Source organism: Pavona decussata, unplaced genomic scaffold (genome assembly GCF_977016875.1).
Source record: "Pavona decussata unplaced genomic scaffold, jaPavDecu1.1 SCAFFOLD_50, whole genome shotgun sequence".
Classification (NCBI taxonomy): domain Eukaryota; kingdom Metazoa; phylum Cnidaria; class Anthozoa; order Scleractinia; family Agariciidae; genus Pavona; species Pavona decussata.
In genome coordinates, this window is record NW_028145472.1 from 745,524 (window position 1) to 769,265 (window position 23,742).

Consider the following 23,742-nt stretch of genomic DNA (forward strand, 5'->3'; position numbering starts at 1 on the left):
TGTTTAAAAGAAATAAACTAACCACGTTATGTTTAATTCAATGAATATTTTTTTTGTGAAGGTTAATGCTCGGCCATACTAGCACTTCTGGTGTAAACACTGACTGAAGGTAAATACATACTTGTTGTTGTCATCATCATCATCATCATCATCATCATCATCATCATTATTATTATTAGCAGTAGTATTATAAGTATTATTATCATTACTATTATTATTATTATTATTATTATTATAACTGTATTATTATAGTTCTTTTTTCTACTTTTAACTTGAAAATAGCAATTTGCATCGAATATGTTAATAAAGAGATTATTTATTTATAAATATATAATTGTTGTTATTATTATTATCCTCGTGATCATAAAAAAGTAGCGATAGCAACAGGTAAAAAAAGACTCTTCAGTTTTAAATCGTAAAATACAAAGCTGAATTACTTATCTGAAAATGTACCAGAACAATTAAAAAAATAAGTGACAAAATAAAAATAAAAAAGAGCTTTAAATTTACATGGTACAATAGCACATTTTGCAATTGTGTGCTTAGTGACCTGGTCTTGGATTGGAAGCGAGGCAGTGGGTGACTTATTTTGATACAAGCCTCGGTGCTTTTCATACGTAAATGCACACAAGTTAGCATAAGAACAGCATGATCTGCATATAAAAAGCAGTAATATTTGTATCAAAACATGGTCACCTCCAGCTTCGCTTCCAATCCAAGGCCAGGTTACTAAGCACACAACTGTAAGCTGTTGTTGATTAATTAACAATTATTCGCCGAAGGCGAAGTAAATATTGGTGAATATTCACCAATATTTACTGAGCCTGAGGCGAATAATTGTTTTAGTATAATTACTCAGGTGATTATCAGAGAAAAGCAAGTACCGTCCGAAAAATGTCGATTTTGTTTTTTTGTTTCAAATTGTCACGCGTCAATGAACAGAGACGCGCAGTCTGCCGATCACAAGGCTCAATCGAAATCACATGCGCAATCGATAAACTGCACACGGCCTCGAGCAGAATGTCAGTATTCTTTAACTGCCGCTTCAATGAGACAAAGCACTGACTTCTGCGAATGAATGTTGGGTTTCTCCGACCCGTTTACCAAAATAGATGGAGATGAACCAGGCTGTTTGGTGTAAAACTCGAGCCGGGATCACAAGTATTAGCGATAGCATTTTATTGCACAAGTCCTTGTTGACATGATGGCTTCGCCGGTTAACGGACGTTTATAAATTGCCCTCGGAGATAAGCTGCTTCAGGTAGGAATTAAGTCATTTGTTGGCTTTGCTAAACAAGTACACGGTTGTCGCAGATGAAAATATTTTGTTGTGAGACAGTGACTTTAGATAGTGGTCGAGAGCTGCTCGAACCGACAACAAACTAGTTTTCAGATTATAAAAACTGTTTTCTTTTCTCGTCACTGAAACGTAACACTTACAGAGACATTTATTCATCTTGTTTACTTCCATGCTTTCAAATTCTGTCTTAAACTCGTTTTGTTTGTGAAATCATTCTGTTAATAAAGAAAATCTTGCTCGAATTTAACTTAATTTGTTGTCTTTCATTTTAAGTCAAGGGTTTCTTATTACAGTTAGCAAAATTTTCATTTCTTGCCTTCGAAAAGTATCACCTCGGACTTAGCTGCATCTTTAGTGCCTTTCGGAATTGCATTTTCTTTCATCCTATTTACTTCTTTTACAGAAATGTCAACAAATAGCTAAGCGGCCATTTTGAAAGTTATTGCTCCCGCTATAATCACCTCGCGCGAGGTGATTATAGCAGGATATGACGCAATCCTCGACCAGTCAGATCAACAGAATCTCTATAATCACCTGAGTAATTATACTAAAGTACGTTGTTCCCATTGGATATAAATAGCTTCTTTTATGAAAATTGGTGGAAGCATGATCTAAATTATCACAATAATAATATAAGGTTGACAATGGCATTGTTTAGAATCTTGCTAGTGTTTGGATACGTGAGAGGCCCTATCAAACGAACTTAGCCTCCGATGGGGCCTCTTTGGTATTGAAACACATGCGTTGAATGCATTTTGAATGCATGCGTTTCAATCTAAAACGTATGCATTCAAACAGGCTCTCCAGAGTGGAAACATTTGAAATAGACCTTTTTCATAAATGGCGGCCAATAAATTATTCTTTTGTTTTCATGAAAATTAACCCTACTAGCCTCGTCAGCATGTGCAAAATTCAAAAGAATTTTTACTCTAAATTAAGGTTAGTAGGGCTAATTAACATATATTGAAAAGTAAATCGGCCGCCATTTATGAAAAAAGTCTGTGGTCTCCTATCGCCTTAGTGTGGATAGCAAAAACTGAGGCTATCGAAAAGGCTGACGGTGGTAATGCTACAAAAATCTCGAGCGCATCTACTTGCCTCATGCGCAGGTGCCATTTCCTTTCAGCGTATTACCGACACAGCGGCAAAATGAGTGCGCATGCTCGTCACGCGTGAGCAATCTTACTCGGCAAAATGGCGGCATTTTTTAAATCCCATTGCTTGTTCTCATTTCTCGTGGATAAGCCCAAATCAAAGTAGATAAGGTTGTCGCTTTCAGGAAAGGTTCCTTCGAACTTCCTTCATCACATATCTTATTCAACATAAAAAAAAATTGTGGTAACAGGTGTGAATTTGGCGATTGAAGTGTAGCATTCGTAATTGATTCACGCTTGAATCACAAATCTCTGGAGCATGCGCACTCATTTTGCCGCTCTGTCCGTATAACCGTGTTCGAGCATTTTAGTGCTGCGAAACCGATAGTATGAACACAAAGCTTTTTGTTCTACATAGAACCTAAAAACCACAAGAACACCAAGAAAATGACGTGAAAAGTACGAAAATCATGATCGTCTGAATTAAAAACTCGCGGCTATGCCATGCACAAACCCTTTTCCCGTCCTTTTCTTTCCCTTTCTTTTTCTTGGCATCAGTTTCTCTCACGATGATAATTTTTGCTCTATCAACACCACCAGTGAGTGAATCACCATAACATCTGTGGAAGCGCACGTACTTCTGCTTTTCAATCAAATGGTCCTTTCTTTGCTTTGGATCGTCTGGAGGCTTTTCTGCGCACGGAAATTAAATAATACAAGTATAAGTTGAGTTTTGGAATAATCAGTGTAGCACAGGTAAAGTAAGGCTTGAAGAATAGAGATTCTTCCTCTGTTTCCATCAGGAGGGAGAGAGAGATGATGCTTCATTAGCTACGCTCACTGTGCACGGTTCGTTTAATTTTCCTATTGTATGTTTTCTTGTCTGATGTCCTCTTAATTTCAGCACCACACACAGCTATTTCAACGTTGTTAAAGCCACGAGCTTACGCGACAAGACCAAAAGGGTAGTATGGGTAGTTCTTAATCTTGCAACTTGGCTAATATGTTACGGCTCTCAGTACCATAGGATTGGAGAACGTACCATAAAAATTTGCCTCTATGGTTTAATGTCTGTATGGTTGAGAAGTAGGTGGGTGGGGAATGGGGCTTTTGAATTTGAAAAAAATTCTTTCCCTCTCCCCCCTCCCAGAGCTGTATCCTTTCTGACAGAAAAGGAGGGTAAGAGAGCGGGTCTCCTGAATATCCACCAAAATATTTTCCATTAAATGGGAAGAAGGAAAGCTTTCCATCCGCGAACTTATTTAGTATCGATCCGCTTGACTTCCGTCTAAGAAACTGAAAACCAGTCTTCCGTCATCCTTGCCTGTAATCGCTTGCTTAGTCCTATCATAATCATCAGAGAGTGGCTTTAGTGAATGCCAGTGGTAGCGTTCATCAAATTCCCGACCAATGTTGAACAATTCCTCTTCTTCACTTTCCTCTCTGAAAGCAAATATACAACACAACGCTTTGGTGCATAACAAAATATATTAAAAACAGGATCTTTGGATTAAATGCAATTACAGAGATCTGATTGCGTTAACGGCCATGGAATATTTATTTGCCAAAGGCGATGTAAATAGGGGTGAATATATATTCCCCGAGACAAAGTCGAGGCCAATATTTACTCAGCCTGAGGCAAATAATTTTTTTCGTGTCATTACTCAGGTGAGTATCAGAGAAAAACAAGAACCGTCCGAAAATTGTCAGTTTTGTTTGTTTCAAATTGTCACGCGTCAATGGACAGAGAAGCGCAGTCTGCGAAAAACACATGCTCAATCGAAATCACATGGTCAATCGATAAACTGCACATGCTTGAAGCAGTATGTCAGTTTTTTTACCTTCTCTTTCGTTTCAATGAGAAAAAACATTCATTTGACTTCTTCAGTACATGAATGTTAGGTTTCTCCGATCCGTTTACCAAAACAGATGTCATGGATGGAGATGCGCCAGGCTGTTTGGTGTAAAACTCAATGAGGATGACGCGTATTAGCACTTTGAAGCACAATTTCTTGTTGATGGCGATAAAAAGGTTGAAGCAGGTTTAGTAGTTTATTCAACATCGATAGCCTGGCTTTGTGTTTTCACGGCAAATTAAAAAAAGGATGACCGAATACTTACTCAGCCATGTTGTTAACCTTCGACCGAATATCCCCAGCGTACTCATTCACAAGAACATTATCTACATCAAGCAGTTTTTTGAGCTTCACACAAGTCTCTTGTTCAAAGTTGTCTCCTAAAATGCAGACCAATTATCAGAAAGAGTCGTAACCTTATTCAGCCTGAAGGGGGCGGGTGTGGGGGAGGGGGGGTTGAGCAGTGGGTGCCCATGATGACTTAATATTACTTAATACCACTGCTGACTGGATGTTTATAACGTTTTTAAGATAACAATTAAACATCACCAAATTTTGCGACTTTTCATACAGTTTATCTGGCAACAATTTGATATAGTAATTGTTTGGCCACGTGACTTGATGATTTCATGGCAACAAGATTTTTAAAATCCCGTTTGTTAATTAAAATTCTTATTAGAACATACATTCTTATTTATTGTTGTTGGTTAATTGTGAAACAAGTGAGACGATTTTCAGCGGTTTTGGAGATATGGCGACAGTGAAGAACAAATGACGTGATTCTCGCGTAATTTGACATCATTGGTCCACTTTACGGAGCTCAAAGGAAACCGGTTCGTTAATTAAAAAGGGGCGGCGAGGCACGTTGCAGTTAACAGGATCACGCTGCAAAGTAGAATTTTCACATGCATCATGGCTACTATTATATCACTGAATCACCCACCGTCTTCTTTTAAAGGGACGCCTGTCACACTCCCATCAAAGATAGGGAAAAAATGAGATTGAAAGAGATCAGATTGTTGGGTGGTGTTCACAGCAGCGACAATCTCACTCCACGCACTCTCTGCCTCTTTGATCACATCTTCTGGCAAACTAAAGGCTGGATAAATGATGAGATATGTTGAATTTTAGTTACGTTGAAAAGAAAAATAATTTGTAGAATCCCAATTATGAGTAAGAAATTATTCAAAACCTTCCATATCCATTGATCTTTGATCTAAGGCCAGGGAAAAGAGAGCGTGAACAAGGCGTCCATCCATAATATCTGCCACTGAAGTCATGTCTAAGGATAAACTGGCCGCATCCTTCATAGCAGGATAATCGTCTTGTATCACCTTTAATATCTTCCACACGCATTTGTGTATCTGTTAGTTAAACGTAAATGTATGAAAGTTTTCAAAAATATGCTCTAATACATTGTCCAGTATTGTATTTCTAAAAAACTGGATCATTCGACAATGCATGTAATTCCAGAATTTTGATTGGCTAAACGGCCCTGGGATATCAACCATTGTTAAAAACTGGATCACTGAATAACGCAATTCCAGATATTTGATTAGCTTAGTGGCCATGGTATGTTTAACTATTATTAACCGAGCACGCGTTGGATATGAGATGATAGATAGCCAACGAGGCGCGTAGCGTCTGATTGGCTACAATCATCTCATATCCAACAAGCGCGAGTGGAATAATTGTTTTATTGAAAACAATCAAGAAATATTGCTAGATCTTGCTGATTTCGCTCTGAAAGAACAACTAGAAGACAAGTTAATAATCGCTATTTCTCAGTCATGGCATAGCGACTCATTAAAAACGTGATCATTGTATAATGCATAATTTCAGGGATTTGATTGGCCTAGCGGCCATGGTATATGAGCCATTATACCATGCTTGGCTTCACAACTTTCGTCCTCTAAAAAGGGGGCCTCATTAGATGGCGGGGGAGGGAAGGGGTATGTGTCTTATTCGGGAGGGGGTCTTAATAGAGGATTTACAGTATTCTGTATTGACATTCATAGTGAAAGCTAATTGTCGGAGGTTTAATATTCCTGATATAGCTACGACCATTTAGGAAAGATCTTGGAGTTAACCTTTGGCTCAAAGGCGCTGCACCAGACGCATTGCATCGCTATTGATTCCACTTACCTCTTGGAAGGGATAAATGTGGCCATCCTTCCCTAGGCAGAATCGATCCAACAAGTTGGCTTTAATGGTTTGTGCTCTGTACTTCAACGGCAGTTTGTTTAGCAGTATAGAGTGAAGCAAGAAGAGCTTGATTCTGTCTTCTGTAGCTTTCATTGTTTCCTGTTGCAAAAAATAACATGAGAGAGTCTTCCCTGCATTTAGGTAACAAGCGGTATTGCAGGCATTTTTTAACTATTCATTTTATAAATCATTCTTAATCTGCCTCAATTCACTCAATTCACGTACCTTGTTGAAGTTAGGCTCGTTCATGACCTTGCAAAGGATCATCTCGCAAGCGAGTACAGTAGCCAGTTTACGGCAGCCGCCTTGTGGCGGAGATTTGAAAGCAGCTTCCACTTTTTCTTTAACGTCAATCTAAATAAAAAAAGAAAGCATCGTTCTCCTTGGAATATAAATGCAAGATATTACTTTCCATACGTTTTGGAACTTTACCACCTGATCTCACTAGTCGAAAAGGTATTGCTTTTGGTCAGACTATATGATATACGAAAATGGTTAAAGTGAATCGAATTCGAATGGCGACTTCCGTGACTGGTAAGAAACTCACGCCGAATTGTCAACAAATTAGAAGTAAAAGCAAAATCATTTGTGACTTCAGTGTTTGCACGCGTTACTCCCGTGCTTGGTCTCATGTAGTTGTAAGCTATAGTTTTGGTCGATGCAGTGAAACAGGAGTATTCAATTCCATTCTCTAGACCTTTAAGAGTTCTTTTTATAATTACAAATTCTTTCTATGGGGTCATTGCCTATAAAGTTCGAAAAGTTCAATACCACTCATGGAACATGTGCTTTATATTACGGGAAGCCTGGGAATATCATTGAGTCATTCTAATATCATTGAAAGTCATGCTTGGCAAACTACTTAAGTCTCTTACATCGCATTTGAAAAGTAGTCTATACTCGGCTTAAGTCTTCATTCTTTTATTTGTGAGGGTTTGCAAGGTAAAACACATAGTAGAGATGACTCGTCAGAAAGTGAGAATTTACCTACTGTCCTTCTTGAAAGCATTTGTCACTTTTCTTTTTGGTCTAGAGGTTAGTTAATCATTAACTAACCTCTAGACCAAAAAGAAAAGTGGCAAATGCTTTCAAGAAGGTAAATTCTCACTTTCTGACGAATCATCTCTACTATGTATTTTAACTTGTAAACCCTCACAAATAAAACAATGAAGACTTAAGCCGAGTATAAACTACTTTTGACTAAGCATTTATATAATGGCCCTCCTTAATCTTCAAAAAATGAAAGAACTAAATCAGAGGAAATAGTGGTAAAATGGGAAAGGGTACTAAGTACATGATATATGATATAATACTCTTTGGGGGCATTTTCGACCAGTATCTCTTCTTTTTTGTGTGTGTGTGTGTTTCATTTTGTTGTTGTTGTTTTTGTTGTTTAATTTAGTTATTCTCAACAAAACGCAACCTCATCTTCAGGGTCTTCGCAATTATCAAAATGGCGGACAGCGGCGAAGTATTGTATCACGTGACACACATCTATTCTCGTCTTTGTAACATTTTTTTCAGGATCAAATTTGATATCCTTTTGGCAAAGACAAAAATCAAGTGTGTTCCACGTGCTAACATACTACATTTGATTCGTGGAGTTTACATGTAAATCACACCTGGCTTGAAGAAGAAGCTCCTGAACATCCATAATCATTCCCAGAAGCTTCCTTACGCCAGTAAGACATTATAATATGCCACGTTTTTAAGACTGGTTCCAAAAACTAGCCAAAAAAAAAAAATAACATTATGATAATAAGCTGAATAAGGCAATCATATGCATAAAAAAACATCATTAACACGAACATTAACATAATGATAATAACAATAATCACATCTTTCTCTAAAACTACGTCCGCATTACTATATTTTTAATACAAGAGGGAACGTTTGATTGATTCCTTTCCAAACATGATCAGACCAGTTGTGCATAATGTTGTCCACTTCTTAAACGCACCTAAATGTGTAAATAAAACAGTAAATTTACTTAACTTACCTGTCTGAGGAGCATTTTGTGCTCAAAATTCGCCTGCGTGTAGAATCCTATCACTTTTGTTGCAGTCATCTCAATGCCGGAAATAAACACACAATTCAGTCCCTGCCCGAGACTATGAAACAGAAAACTTCTGAAGAAAAACTCCAGACATAGGTGTTCCTTTTTAGTGGTTTCAAACGGAACGTTTTCCGCGTCCGTTAGTAGAAGAAAAGCAGGAATTTTGTCTTGAACATACTCCTTCCATTGTTCTCCCCAGAAATTATCAATCGAAGTGACAACCGTAAAATTTGTATTGTATTTAAGGTGGAGAATTAGGGATTGGCGAGCTAGCAGCATGGACGGCTGACTGTCCCAGAGGATTTCCATGTCTTTAAAGAAGACGATGTGGAAAAGGCCACCTACATAAAAAAAAAAAAAAAGTTGGTTAGATAATTATCTAGATACTGTTCACGTAGAATAACATCTCTTCTATAAATGCGTTTCAGGGATGCAAGATACGGTTAAAGGCTTTTAAGAGGAAATATGGTTTATTCGAGATAACTTTAACAAATTGAATGACACCGTACTGAAATTTGGCAGATAAAAAGGTCTTATCATCCTTAAAATTTCTAAGCACAATAAGTAGTGTCATAGATCACGTGATCGTTTTCGTGAAAAGAGCAAAGATGATTTGACAGGTAGGCGACGGTTTTAAGAGAAAAAATCAAACAATAACGCGTTTCTGATAAAGATTAAATATCTCCATCCCTGTACGTTTGGAATGATCGTCCACTGTTCTCCAGAAAAAATTTATCAGGACAAAGGTGATTTCTTAGTCCACAATTCAACCTTTGATTGTTAATTTCTCCAATTTAAAAACTTAAGGACAGTCATTCCAAATGTAGAATGTTCAATCTTTTAAATCTACTTCGGAAACACTAATTCAGTTATTTATATAAAGAACATTCGCCGCCGTATCGCCGATTTACGAAATTTTTTAGTCACGTGATATGTCACGCGGTCAAAATTATACGTTATGGCAAAAGAAAACATCGAGTTTTATATTCAGCGAAAATTTTATCTTGTTATAGGCAGAAAAACCGAAGATATAGGAGATCATTCATAATTTCTGCCTTCTGCCAGGCCTGCCAGGCCTTCTGCTTATATTAAGTGCCAATGTATTTTGGGCATAGCACTTATTAGAGACACTCAGCCATTGAATTGGAATTAGAATAAACTAAGCAATCGTTCTATCCGTGCGTTCAAAAATTAGTACATTTCTTGGACGTCCCCTACAGGAAAACGACGTGAAAAGACTTAATTCAAAATATTAAGGAAAACGTAGGTACTCAACGCTAAATTTCCGCTTTCCCTGACTTGATGTGAACGCCGCTCAGTTGCTACCAAGAATTATGTTCCGGGCGGGGGCATTTTACAGCATGCCGAACAGCAGTTTAGAGTTAAGCAACGATATTATTCTGGTCTGACCACTCTTCTATACTATTTAGGATTAAGCACTGATTATACGCACTGGATAATTCGTTCACAATATGCAAGTTGTATGAGTTGGAATGATCACGAAGTAGATCAGTTAACATGGATATTTATTTTTTAGTGACGTTTCTGTTGAAGTTGCCGCCGTGCTTACTTAAGATCCCTAAAGGCGTTGTCAGACGACGTGGTGAAACGAATTGACTCAAAGACCCACCCACATCGCACGACGAAAAACACCATTTGAGAAATGATATCATATGGAGGATTACCTTTATCGGTGAAGTATTGCAGGAAGCGTTCCAGTAAATAAGTCAAATGAAGAAACTGTCCACCGTTACTCCAGTCCAGGCTCCTCTCCCCAAGAAGTTGCCTCTGCAAGTAACGAAAACACATTCGGTTAAAATCTCTCCAGGCCATCCCTTTAAATACGCGTTCCTTCGAATCATGTGTACATGTGTACTCAAAATCTCGTTTTTCCTTTGTCGAAAAGCCTGGTATTTAACAATAAAGTTCACAAAGCTCGGTTAGGAGGTTGACACTTTTGCTCGACTCAACCAACTCCCTATGAGAGGGACCCAACTTAAACAAAAAAATCGTTTTGCCAGTACTTAGAACTTTATACATTACTATAACATATTTGCCATTTAGTGCTGGTTACTTACCTTTATCTGTAAGTTCGGTGTCCGGCTCTCTTGTGTCTCTCTCTTCTAAGGTTTCATCCTCTTTATCCACCTTTCCGTCGTCATATTCAAATTGAAGTTCGTCCTCAAAGTCATCTTTATTTAAACGAAAACAAAACCTCGTTTCTGTTGTTGTTCTCAGAAACAACACAATACGGACAATTCTAAAGCCTCCGATTGACAGCAGACCCTTATCCGACTTTTTCTTCACCCGCTAAGAAAAAAGCTTCTGTTCTCACTTCATGCTGAGTCCAGAGCAACAGTTAATTATTTTCCCAAGAACCTCAATGTTCTGAATGTTTCCCGCATCCTTGGAGACCCAGGAGCAGTTAGTTGTATAGCAGGGATTTTCTTAGGTGAAAGTTTACTGTAAGAATGGGACTAACAGTAAACTTTCGCCTACAAAAATCCCTGCTACCCGACTAACTGCCCCTGGGTCTCCGAGAATGTGTTTTCCGAGATGAATCATTGAAACGGGCCATTTGGAAATAAAGAGATAATTTGTGTCCTATTCACGTCGTCGCGTGCAAATGCGAGCCCTTGGCGCAAACACTTCTATTTAACAATTAGATTATGAGCTCGAGATTTCTATCGCATGATAGCTGATGAGGGCGCAGCCCGAATCAGCTATCATGCATAGAAATCGAGAGCGAATAATCTAATTGTTTTAGTATAAATCTACTAGTCGTTCAAAACTAAACAAGTAAATTAATTATATCCTCATCGCAGACACTTCGAAAACGCGACGAGGCGGCCGCCATTTTGTTGAAAACCGCTACTCACTATCTATCACAGAATAGATAGTGAGTAGCGTAGCCAATCAGAGAACAGCATTCGTGATAGAACACTAGTAGATTTATACTAATGTTGGATGTCATGAGACTATGAACTAGCCAAGGAATGCGTGCGCATTGGCGGGAAAAACTTCAGCCATAGAACAAATTCATTTACATAACGTGAATACTTAGCTTCACATAAAGTAGAATGGCTGCGACATCTTTTATGAGTATATTGTAAAATATTAACATCAAAATTTAAAAACAGACACTATTGTGCATACAAAATTGCTAACCAGAGTTATTACTAGCTACTGATTAAAAGGAGTAGGAGGAGGTTGCCTACCGTCACTCGAAGTTTCTTCATTATCTGAATCCAGCGAAAGGGAAACATCCGAATCGTCATCAGAAAAGTAATCTTCACCTCCCTCGGCCATCCTGGATGAACAAACATTGTGTATACAGTTATTTCAATTAACGTTGTCGGATTAAAATCAAGCTAAAAGACAAGACCACAATGTTTTGTGGGATTATTTTTTATGAATGATTTCATCAAAATCATCCCTGCACGTGCAGGTCATTGTACTGCTAATTACAACCTATTGTTTTCTCCAGGCATGATTGATTTTGATGAATTTATTCATAAAAATCCCACGTAAACTTTCGGTCTTGTCTTTTAGCTTCATGCTTTGAACCGACAACGTTAGTTGAAATGACTGTATACACATATAGTCACAACTAAGAAGCCACCTTGCATTCGTCACCAAATCAAAGCATGAACGGCTTGTGGTGAATATTAATTAATCTTATTAACTGATGAATCTAAACGTCTGAAAAGGGCGCGTTATGAAATAAATGTGATGGTATATTTCAAGCCTGGTGAATGAATGAGAATGATGTATTATTCTAGAAAGTGACACAGGCATACTCGGAAAAAGAAATCCGAGTGCTCCTATCAGGAGTCGAACTTAAGACCTTGGAGTTGTTATGTAAAGCAATGCTTTCACGTGACCCACATCCGGCACATAAACAAAGAGTTGTTGTTCACCATGTGCTTGAGTGGCATAACATTGAACTATTGTTAAAACTGTTGGGGACAGACAGGGTTCAGTGTTTTTGAACAACCTGTTGCCAGTCAAAAGAGTTCTATATACCAATCGAAAACCACTACGAGAGTAGAATTACTATTGCTTAAACTCAGTAGTTTAATATGCTATTGTGCATACATATCGCTATTGCAGTTTTGATTTTTCAGTATTTGTGTTGCATTTTCCGTTTTCTTGTATGATCGTTAAACAGTAGTTTTACTCATTAAATATGGTTTGTAATAGATTGTAACGTATTCCGTAATAATCGTACTATAAAAGAGCAGAACTAGTCGGGAAATCCCAACACTTAACAGACTTTTCAGCTGTTTTATTCTAACAGTCAACAACCGCAGGGAGCCTGCACAAGCGGCCTGTCTGTTTAAATTTTCGAAATATAAAGAAATGTATGGGAATATTCATAATAATATTGAATATATTATTAGACTCTGCAACTTACAAAGTCCACGCGGCGCCTTCCCTGTGTAAACAATGGGGACTTTACGCAACCACGACGGCAACGCCAACGAAAATGTCACTTGAAAATACAAGTTCGTGTTACTTGTACTACTTTGTGCTTATTCCAATTCATTCAACTTCTACAATGTAGCCGAACTATCCAGTAACAGAACTGGTGGGAACGGTGTTCAAGTTAGCACAGAGAATGAAAATTTACTGTCATGTGCTCACGCTCTCCATAAAACCTTAAATTTGGGCATTTCACGTTGTTGTTTGGCCGAAGATGGCGACGAAACGTATCAAAATTTGTAATGCACGTGCACAGCATTGTTTAGCTCATTAAGCCTTTTCTTTATTGACGTTTTCGTGGCCGTCGGCGTTGTGTTTGCGTAAAGTCCCTAATAACCTCGTGAAGACGCAAGAGCACATGCTACACGAAAACGAGGCTCTACAACTGCATCAAACAGATGTATCCAATCTGTTCCGGTGTCTAGCAAGTCTGGACTTGACTTAAATTAAACAATGCCTTTTGAAGATTGCAATACGAGGAGAATGATGGCATAAAACAGTTTAGGTTTTCCAACAGTAGGCTAACAGTTTCATTTTCGTACACATCTTCAACTGTATGTAAATATGATAACTAGCTGTACAGAAAGACCGGCCGGAAACACAGGTTGTTGACATCGTAAAATGATAGGCGGATGCGCTGAAAATCGATCGACAGTCAGGGCGCCAGAGAGGAAAATAAATCGGTATATATTTAAATACATATTGTATAAGGTATCAAAATGTTTTAAAACTTCCAACATGGTGGTTCTTTAAAATGTATAAACATTGTCCAGTATCAACGCTGGGATCGGATATTCGATACGTACCTGCCGGATTTTTGTGAATCCTCCGGTGAATTGAAAGGAAGCCGTGGTAAATTGTTTTTCTTCCGATCCGGTGCTTTACAAATTGAATATAATACGTTCAATACGTTTCAAATGAGAACTTCTATGATTTAGTGATTACATATCGCCAAGACAAAACTAGCAAACGCCCGTACTAGTTCTTTGTCGAGAAAAAATGACACGAAAGCCACCAGAATAATATAAATATAAAATATAAATATATTTCCGAGAAATCGACCTTTGATAGATTTCAAAGAATTACGCAAGCCACCTGCCATGCTCTCTTTTGTCACGCACCTATACATGTCACCTATATATGTCACGCACCTATATATGTCATATATGCGTTCGACGTAGGAAAAACGCATTCCTTATAAACCTAAGACGGATTGGAGTCAAGATTGTATGCGACGACGTTAACTGTTAAGAAAATGTCATTCGGTGACCGAAAATCCTTACTTTTTGCACGGTTTTCGGTTGTTACGCCGATAAATATTTATACAGGGAGTATCCAGTTCAGATGGAGTCCTGTATCAATACATTAATATTAATAACAAAAATAGAATACATATACATTACACACTACATTACAATTATTTATTTAAAGTACCGGTAGAAAAGGAAATCATAGTCTGTCGGGTTTTAAGTTGAGAGGGAGTGGTAATGACAGACCTAGTCTTTGCCCCACTGTCTCAAAAGAACCCTGAAATTTTATTGTTCTCGCAAGGGGTTATCTTTCAACATTCCACCCTGAAGAAGGCAGCACTGCCGAACGTCGGTGAACATAAACCGAACTTAATAGCGTTAAAGGATACCAAAACCTTTTGTTATCTTAGCAAGCCTCTAGTTCTAGCCCCATAACTGGGCACATCAGATATATGTCGAACTGATCATTGATACAATTGTTTACAGGCACGACGAATGTTTTTAGTACACGGGGCCGTCGATAAAACCACGAACATCGAACGTTCCGGAACACGAAACAGAACGAAATAAACAGTTAATGAAAAAAATTAAAGTGTATATAAAAGCTGCAAATATAAAAAAAGAGAATAAGTCAGCTTAAATATTTATTTTTAGTTTAATTACAAGCAGTATTTCTCTTACATGTACTACTTACACAATAAAATGAACACTACTTACATAAATACTCACAAGGTTATATACCCACATCTAGCCGGAATTACTAGAATATATGATGAATTAAAGAAATATCTCTGGGTAAAAAGATCTGGCCACGGACAGTTCCATCTGACCGACAGTTCCCGGTGAATTATAACAAAACGTTCGCAGGTGAACTATGTACTTTCTTTAACACAGCTGCCCATTAGTATTGGGAGACAGACTAAAAAAATTCAGTTACAATGAATAGTGGTTTTAAGGTATGAGCATTGAGATAGTAATCTTAAATTATTCGAGTTGCGTAAACAAGTAAGAACATCGCATGTTTGATTCCGCCATTTCATTTTCTCTCTGTGTCTCTTTCTATGTCAAATAACATAAACTGCAGTCAATCACTATTTTTTTCAAAGGGCTATTTTACCTCACAGAAACTATACTGAAATCATTTTGGTCCCGCATAGCCAAAATTTAAAATGGATACCAACTTAATTGAAAAAGTCTGGCCCATATATTGAAGTTCTCCCGGTGAAAATTAGAGGATATCGCGGGGTAAAAAACCTATTGTGGTTCTTATTTTCGTTTAAAATCTACTTGATTTCATCCCACTGTTGATGCAGAAGCGATTCATAAATGAAAAAGATGCCCTGAAAATTGAGATAGTTAACTTTTTTAACGTAATAGTCCCCCGTTTTAATTCAAAGTTTCTTAAAAACTCTATAAGCTATAGAGGCGCTATCCTTTGAAACGCTATTTCGACTCACTTTAATTTTCACAGTCGGCCCAGTCGCTGCCGAGGCTCTACCAAGATTTTAAATGCTTTTGACTATTTTACATTTTATGCCTTAATTGCTGTAGTCAATTATTTACATGTAAACACGCGAACTCATTTGAACATTTCTCTTTCTTAGAAAACTGATTGAATATTCTCTCTCTCTCTCTCTCTTTTTTTTTTTTTTTTTTTTTTTCACTTTTTACCACGGTAGTTGTGTTCTGTAAGTAATGTTATCAATATTTTAATATGGTTCCATACTGTAATTATTTTCACACAACCCCACAAGCTCTGAACTTTAAACCCTATCGTGTTTAGATGAAGGATATGATGATGATGATGATAATAATGATGGTGGCCAAGGTACAAAATAATTGCCGTGATACTACCCCTTTATTTATTTATTTATTTATTTATTTATTTATTTATTTATTAACTGCAGGGCAATCTTTTATCACTGAATGTATAAGAAATCAAAATGAATATTTACTATGTCTTCGTACTTTCTTGTGTCATTGATTCGTGTTGTAACAACTTCATAGCCTTGTATGACTAGTTGTTTAAAGTCTGGGTAAGCTTATATTGTCAGCTCCGCGAGTATCGCTCTCCCAAATGGACCCATCTATTCACGAGACATTGTTATTCTTTTATTGGCAGAAAAAGGTTTGGCGCCTTGAAGCGGGATTTGGTTTTCGTTGGATAGTCACCGGTGTTGGAGGATTAGTCTGCGGTTTCATTAGAAATTAAAATAGCTGTGCTTTCACTACAACGCATGTCTGGTTTCCCTTTCCAAGGGTAACGAAACCGCTGCTTGTTGGATAGTATGTTTCTGTAGGCGCTGTAGCAAATGGCAACGATCAAAAACAAAACAACGCTGCAAATGATAGCCGTGCCTATGATACCATCACATTCACCATTTTCCCTACAGGTACCATGGCAACACTTCTCGTCCAATTGGCAATCAGTATGAAGAGAGCAGTTTTCTCTTAAACAATTCCTGTTTTGCACACATCTGTGGTTACAACAGACTTGAGAAATCAGGCAGTCACCATTGGTTTGGCACTCTGACACATTCCTCGAACTAGCGATGGTCTGGGTACATGTGCCGTGACGACATTGTTCACCATCCGCTCGGCTACAATCTGCTGACGAGGTGCAGTGTTGCGCATTGGTAACAGATACTGTCGTGAGAGATACAAGCGCTAACAATAAAAACAGCTTGGTTGGGCCGACATCCAATGAAAAATCCACCCAGGTCTTTTTTAACAAAACAAACTTTGACATTTTTAGCACTGAGTAGTTTGAATCAGAAACCGCTAAAACTTTTCCTTCAATGCAAACGGCAGCCTGTTGCCCTTTGTTATGAACGATACATAGCTTTGAAATACTTCTCAGTACTGCGTGTCAGTCACGCGGGGTCATGTGTAATACGGGTGGCAGAAGAAACATGTTTTTGTTCCATCATGCACATCCCTTCGAACATGATTGAAAGAAAATAGGGGGACTTGCCCCCCTTTTTTCTCTCACTTTTTTTCGCTCCCCTCTTACGCCAGCTACGCAGGCCAGCTGAGAAGAAAATAAAGAAATTCCCTCGACCTTGTTGATTTATCTTGTCCTTGTTCACTTATTTATGTACTAATTGTATTTTGAGAATGATGTACTATTCTAGAAAGTGACACAGGCATACTCGGAAAAAAAAAGAAATCCGAGTACTTCTGTTAGGGGTCGAGCCTAAGACCTTCCTATTACTAGTTCGGATGTCCTACCACTGAGCTACAGGAGACTCGTTGAAGCTAAGGCCATTAAACTAGGTTCATGGGACAAATATCCTGCATGCTGCTAGGATTTGAATGCCGAACATGTGGTATATGAAATAAATGTGATGGTATATTTCAAGCCTGGTGAATGAATGAATGAGAATGATGTATTATTCTAGAAACTGACACAGGCATACTCAGAAAAAATGAAATCCCCGAGCTCCTATCAGGAGTCGAACCTAAGACCTTCCGATTACTAGTTCGGATGTCCTACCACTGAGCTACTGGAGACTCGTGGGAGCTAAGGCCATTAAACTAGGTTCATGTTTGGTTAAAATGTGATTGTTAGCAGTATAGCCATAATTTGGGTATAAGATAACCACGGTGGTATATCAGCAGTTCTTAGAACAATCCCCGTCTAAGTTCGACAGACAGTAAAAAGATTTGTTCCATCTTGTTGATCACATTTTGACACGTTGTAGGTTCCCTTTTTTATGTATTCTTTACATATTTTGGTTTTAAAATGCCATGGTTACCATATGCCCATACTTTGGTATTGCCTATTGTTTATTTTATTCGAACCAATAAACATTTTTGCCAAATAATTGTTTCAGATGATCAAGACGGCTATGAGTGACAAATTTCTATTATTTGGCTGTAGCATCGTCTATAGGCGAACCAGGCATTCAGTTATAAGGAGTCTGCCCCTGAAAACACACACACAAATAATCAGCCTTTAAGTAACTTTTTTCCAATGGTGTGAATGGTAACAACTAAACCACTCAATTTTCCCGAGTCTGACTATAAAGGCCCCTATAAATAGCAAGCGCGGATTAATAAAGAAACTCTTTCTCACAAAAAAAGCGCTTAACCCGCGTCATGGAGATTTTTTTTGCAGGAGAAGAATAGACGGGCAAAAATGGATGCGAATTTTCAGCTCGCGGTCGAACTTAAGAAAAACCGCTACTCAACGGTCCCGAGCAAATACCGATCTTTCTCTTGTTGTTGGGAAAGATGACGACAGTCCGTGTAGATCACTTCCATCGTGATGGCATTTAACTGTTTAAGGTAAACAACACACTTAGATTACGTGCTAGCGCACACTGCATTAAGCTGGACTTTGCTCTCAAAAAAAAAAAAAAAAAAACGGTTTACATCACGAGCTGTTATATAATATGCTTTTGAGATCATGTCTCAATAATTTACTAAGCATATACCCAAATTAGTGGCATATGTTAACCATGGCATTTTAGAGCCAAAAGATTCGAGTCAATACATAAAAAAGTGCATACTACGACGAGATAAGTCAACAAGATTAATTTTTTCTTTATTTTCTGTCCAACTTGCACAATGTTTGAATTTTTGTATGAAATGCTTATAGACCGTCACGGTTGGCATATACCCAAATTATTGGCAAGTCTATGGGCATATGCTAACAACCGTTAACCATGGCATTTTAGAACCACAAGATAGAGTCAATACATAAATAAGAGAACGACAAGATAAATGAACAAGATAGGTGGTTACCGGGATGCTCGGAGAGTGTGTGTGTGTGTGTGTGTGTGTGGGAGGGGAGGGGGGGGGGGGGGTACCTGACATATGTTTGGGTATCATTAGGGGCGCACATGTTAACAAAGCCGGTAGTTGAGGAGCCCATAGATGTTAGGTTCCATGCAGACGTCATGAAACAGAAGAGAGACAAAATGGAAGGAGTTTTCAATTTCATGCACTACCATGGCTTTTATATACCCAGTCACCTGAATCAACAAGTTTCGGATAACCTGCTCTGCATTCTTATAATTTATCGTTTTGAAGCCTAGTACGAGTTTTAAAACTTCAGCGATAAGCACAAGCCTCGTCGATCTTCGTGGTCTTTGTTTTAGAACCTTCACTTGTCTTTGCGTTTTAAATTCGAAAAATAGGAAAAAAAACCTTCTGACATTCAAATAAACGGGGGAATTGAATCATTTATCACTAAAAATGGGATGTAGCTGTGACAGAAAGCGTCTAGTCGTGTTTTGAACTTTCCATACATTTGTGTGTATAGCGAACCAGCCGTGAACTGCTTCTAAAAAAAGTTCGCGGGAAAAAAATACAGGAAAATGTTTGGAAAGTTCAAAACACGACTGGACGCTTTCTGTCACAGCTACATCCCTCCAATTTTTTTCTTAAAGTCCTTTTCCTAGTGCCAAAAGTTTCCAATTCATGAATTTTTCAGAAGCGATGGTTTATGAAAATTATTTGACATCGGATTTCCATACAAACACTGTTATTTCAAGACGTGTTTGCCTACTTCTTAGGAATTAGTTAACGAATCAATAAGTTTAATTAGCTATGAATAGCTTTTGAAATACTGTATTTGTTATAGTCATGCAAATAAAGCTTGTTGTTGTTGTTGTTGTTGTTGCCTACTCGTCACAATGGCGTCGAAAACCGTGATAAGGCCTATTCTTTCCACATGTTCGTGAGTTTCGGTTCATGGACCGCAGAGAGTGCCTTACTCGTAGTTTGTTTTACATCAGTGCTTTTTCGCGATTCAAGTCGTTGAATTGTGCGAAGTTTAATTGCGGTAATGTCTTTTGGAAACACTGATGTGGATGCAGTGAGTAGTACTTCTTCATTCATAATATTATTTTCCTCCATAATATCAGTTTCAAGCAAGACTGCAGTTTCGATTCTGTCAAGAATATCATCAGTTGCGAGGAATGATTGTGAAGGATGGCCTCATTCCGTAGAAAATGAGGTGTGCAGCAGTTTAAGGAGGCTTTTGTGATTCAATTTTAAAACAATCTTCAGTAACACCGTAAACGGCTTTCACATAAAAATAACATTCACTCACCTTGATACTCGAAAAACTCCGAAAACTTCAGATTCGCCAAAAGAAAGTCACAAAAGCCAGGTGCTGTCGTCACCGCTCGGCCAAGACTGGGTACGGTGAACAAATGATGACCTCGCAAGACCCACAAGGGGAGGGCAAGAAATTGTTGAGACTACATGCGAGAACTCTTACATACACTTTAACTTGCAGTTGAGTAAATGAGTGTGTCAGGTCCTTGAATTAAGAGGTACTAAGGCCTTAAACATTCATGCCACATTTATTTAAAGAAGATTTTTCGTCCTCCCTTTTTATGCTAGTTCTCCCGTCTCCCTATTTTTTTTTTTTTTTTTTTTTGCTTTCCTTTCTCCTTCCTCCCTATCTTTTTTGGCCGTCTCTCCCTCCTCCCTAAACCGTTCCCCTCCCCTCATCATGGTGGAACGACGGCCGACAGGAAAAAAATCTGCAGGGTTACATAGCCCGAGAACGTTGCAATGAGTACCCAAGAAAATAAATTAGCACTGAATCTGCTGATAAATCAGCACGAGTAACTTTTTCAAAGGCTAACCAAATTGCACGAGCCCGTAGGGCGAGTGCAATTTGTAGTCTTTGAAAAATTTACTAGTGCTGATTTATCCCAAATTACACGAGACAAATAATGTGATTACTTGTTAATAATATACATGCAAAAATTTGACTCTGTTTTCCTCTTATCGTGTTTGTTTCGTGTCATGGCTCACTGGTCCCGCCTACATTAACGTTTTTTATTGGTTGAAAAATGACAACCTTGATTGACATGCTAGCACTTGTGGAAACTTACAGACCAAAATTATCCTCTCAATTGACAAAGATCAAGTTCTGGAAGCATTTATCATTCTAAAGCGTTTACATTTTATGGACCTCAAGGAGAAAAGAAATGTGAAAAGACGTCAAAACTTGTTTATTTGAAGAAGTCAACTTGTTAATAATTGTTGTCGAATCTAATTGAGGCGAAATCGATCAACATTTTCAAAACTTGAAGCTTTTCGAACTTATGAATCAGTAAGAAATACTGCCCGCGGCTGACTGTGGCTTTTCTGGGAGTTGCTGTGTTTCCCATCTTGAAAGTGACTTGACATTGGCGGAAATGGTTTATGTTCATGAAACACTGACGTTGATCATTCTGGCCAGAGATGTAACTTGGCATCTGAAACGCCGCGAAAGCTGCTTGGTTGAAGTTGTTTCCACATTGAGCCGACTGAGGGTCTGGCGAGAACGGGTTGAAAATATTGCTGGAGCTGCTGGTGCTACTATTAAAGCTGTTTCCTCTAGCTAACTGGCTGTTGATGTTTTTAGCGTGGCTGATGGTGTGGGAAAGCTGTCGCTGTTCTCTTTCATCTCCTTCGTCATAGTCATCCAGTGACTTCTCGTTTCTGTGGCCCGTTACTTTAACAATTGAACTTCGCTCTAGGCCTGCTGTCTTCAACTTCTTTACAACTGTTTTCCTGGCGCTGTGGTTCGAAAAGGTCTTCAATGAATCTTCTAGGGTCGTTCCTTTAATGACGGACTTCATCATGTCGTTGATTTTGTTCACTCCCATCGGTCTGCCGCTTATACCAAACTTACGAGGGCGGATTTCAGTCGGGCACACAAGACAGATAAAGTGGACCGGTTGTCCGTATTTCGGGCCGGACGACGCCACAGAAACTCTTTGAAGATTGCAACGGGACATCTGTCATCTCCAGTTGCAAACATTTTTCGAAGGAAGCTTCTGGGCTTTGCGGACAGTCCGGACTGGCGTGTTTTTGTGGGCTTCTCGATAAATTCGACGTACTCTGTGTTGTTTTCATCCAATCCAAAGGAGAAATCTTCAACCGTCACGCTGTGGTGTTCCTGTCGACATCGAAGACCAAAATATTGGGTCAGAAGCCACCAAACTGTTTGGACAAGGACTTGCGGACTTCCCTTTCCCAGCTTCTTTTTTTCCCACAGCTCATTTTCCTCGGTTGTTGTCAGACCTCGCCTTGTTCGGCCGCTTGCCTTTGCCTTGTTGCCGCAGTAGGCGGGCTTTTCCCTCTTGAACTTGCTTCGAACTTTTAAACTCTCTGTCGCGGCGAATAATTGAGTGTTAGTACTCTTTCTCTGTTAGGTATCGGTCAATAGCAGTCACCATTACACGAAGGCTATCAGGCTCGTAATCTTCCCAGTCTTTCTTACGAACTGTTGCGTACTGAACTCCTCCAGAATTTTGCTCAGGGGCTCCGGTTCGTACTTTTCAATACTTTCGTCATAGCCCTTTTGAGAAGCCCAAGACTTCCAGACTTTAAGCCAATTATTTGTACTTTGTTGGTGTTTTTTTTTCTTGGCATTCTCCTTCAAACTCTGAATTAAAACGTTGTTACTTTCTCGTAGCCTGTCCGCCATTTTGTGTTGTTGCGCGTTCGCGACTTTCCTGTCAATTAATTTAATTTCAACTTTCTGCTCTTAATTTCAAATTTTTGCACTCAATTTCAACTTTCTGCACTGGTTGGGATTAATTGACGTGCTCTCAGCCAATGAGCATGCTGAAATTTTTGCATGTATATTATTGATGGCAATATGGGATACCTAAATCCCTAGTGATATGGGTACCCCCGTCCAATATCGCTTCGTGGTGGAATCGGCCGAGAAATATCTGCCAGGAAAAATACCTGCCAAGTTATATAGACTGAAAACGTTCCAATGAGTACTCTAGAAAAGAAATCACCTCTAAAAATTTGCTTTCTAAAGCAAAGGGGAATGAAATACATGGGATACCTAAATCCCTAGTGATATGATTCTCTTCCAATATGGCTTCGTCAGCTTCGCATTGGAATCGGCTGACAGGAAAAATATCTGTTAAGTTACATAGACCAAACACGTTCAAAATCAGCTTTACAAATCAGTTTTCTTAAGTATTTCGGGAGAATGAAATACATGGGATACCTCAGAATCCCTAGTGATATGGGTATCGCCTTCCAATATGGCTGTCGTGATTTCGCTCGTCCCCTTCACCGTGGAAACAGCTGAAAGAAAAAAATAAGCCACGCTAATAGTTTCATTGAAAACGAGGAACCTGTTTAACAAATGTTTATGAAGTTCTGAGGGAGTGAAAGATTGTGATAGTGATATGGGAGTGTCCCCATCTATGTCTGCCGAAAGGGAAATAATTAGTAAACTTCCAAAAACACAGAGCAAAAGCGGGATTGCCATTGTTTCATAAATCATTTATAAATCATTCATTCTTGCTCAGAATTTTTTATTTTGGTAACTGCTCAACTCCCCTTCCCCCTTCCCCCAAAATATAATGGTCCACAAAGGAAGTGGCGTGACAGGCAGACTGTGGGTCGAACGCAAGCAAGGTGCAAGGGTTCGCAGCGGGCTCTGGGAACGAGATACACTAGTACTGGTGGACTGGGACTGGACCGAGACCTGACGTTACATTTGACCGGACAACTATAT

At 38.7% G+C, this 23,742-nt stretch overlaps 1 protein-coding gene across 1 annotated transcript in view; it reads right to left on the reverse strand.

The window, feature by feature from the left end:
• LOC146481401 (putative ATP-dependent RNA helicase DDX60) overlaps positions 1-13,995 on the reverse strand; it is a 42,643-nt gene extending 28,648 nt beyond the window's left edge. Inside the window, exons 1-13 of the mRNA XM_085108424.1 lie at positions 13,803-13,995; positions 11,730-11,821; positions 10,590-10,703; positions 10,197-10,418; positions 8,455-8,852; positions 8,078-8,182; positions 6,681-6,809; positions 6,396-6,554; positions 5,443-5,614; positions 5,194-5,349; positions 4,516-4,630; positions 3,719-3,837; positions 2,909-3,087 (exon numbers count right to left, since the gene is read on the reverse strand). Coding sequence (XP_084964550.1) covers positions 2,909-3,087; positions 3,719-3,837; positions 4,516-4,630; positions 5,194-5,349; positions 5,443-5,614; positions 6,396-6,554; positions 6,681-6,809; positions 8,078-8,182; positions 8,455-8,852; positions 10,197-10,418; positions 10,590-10,703; positions 11,730-11,820 — 1,959 coding nt within the window. The 5' untranslated portion in view covers position 11,821; positions 13,803-13,995. The remainder of the gene's footprint in view (positions 1-2,908; positions 3,088-3,718; positions 3,838-4,515; positions 4,631-5,193; positions 5,350-5,442; positions 5,615-6,395; positions 6,555-6,680; positions 6,810-8,077; positions 8,183-8,454; positions 8,853-10,196; positions 10,419-10,589; positions 10,704-11,729; positions 11,822-13,802) is intronic.
• Between the last annotated feature and the right edge of the window lie 9,747 nt (positions 13,996-23,742).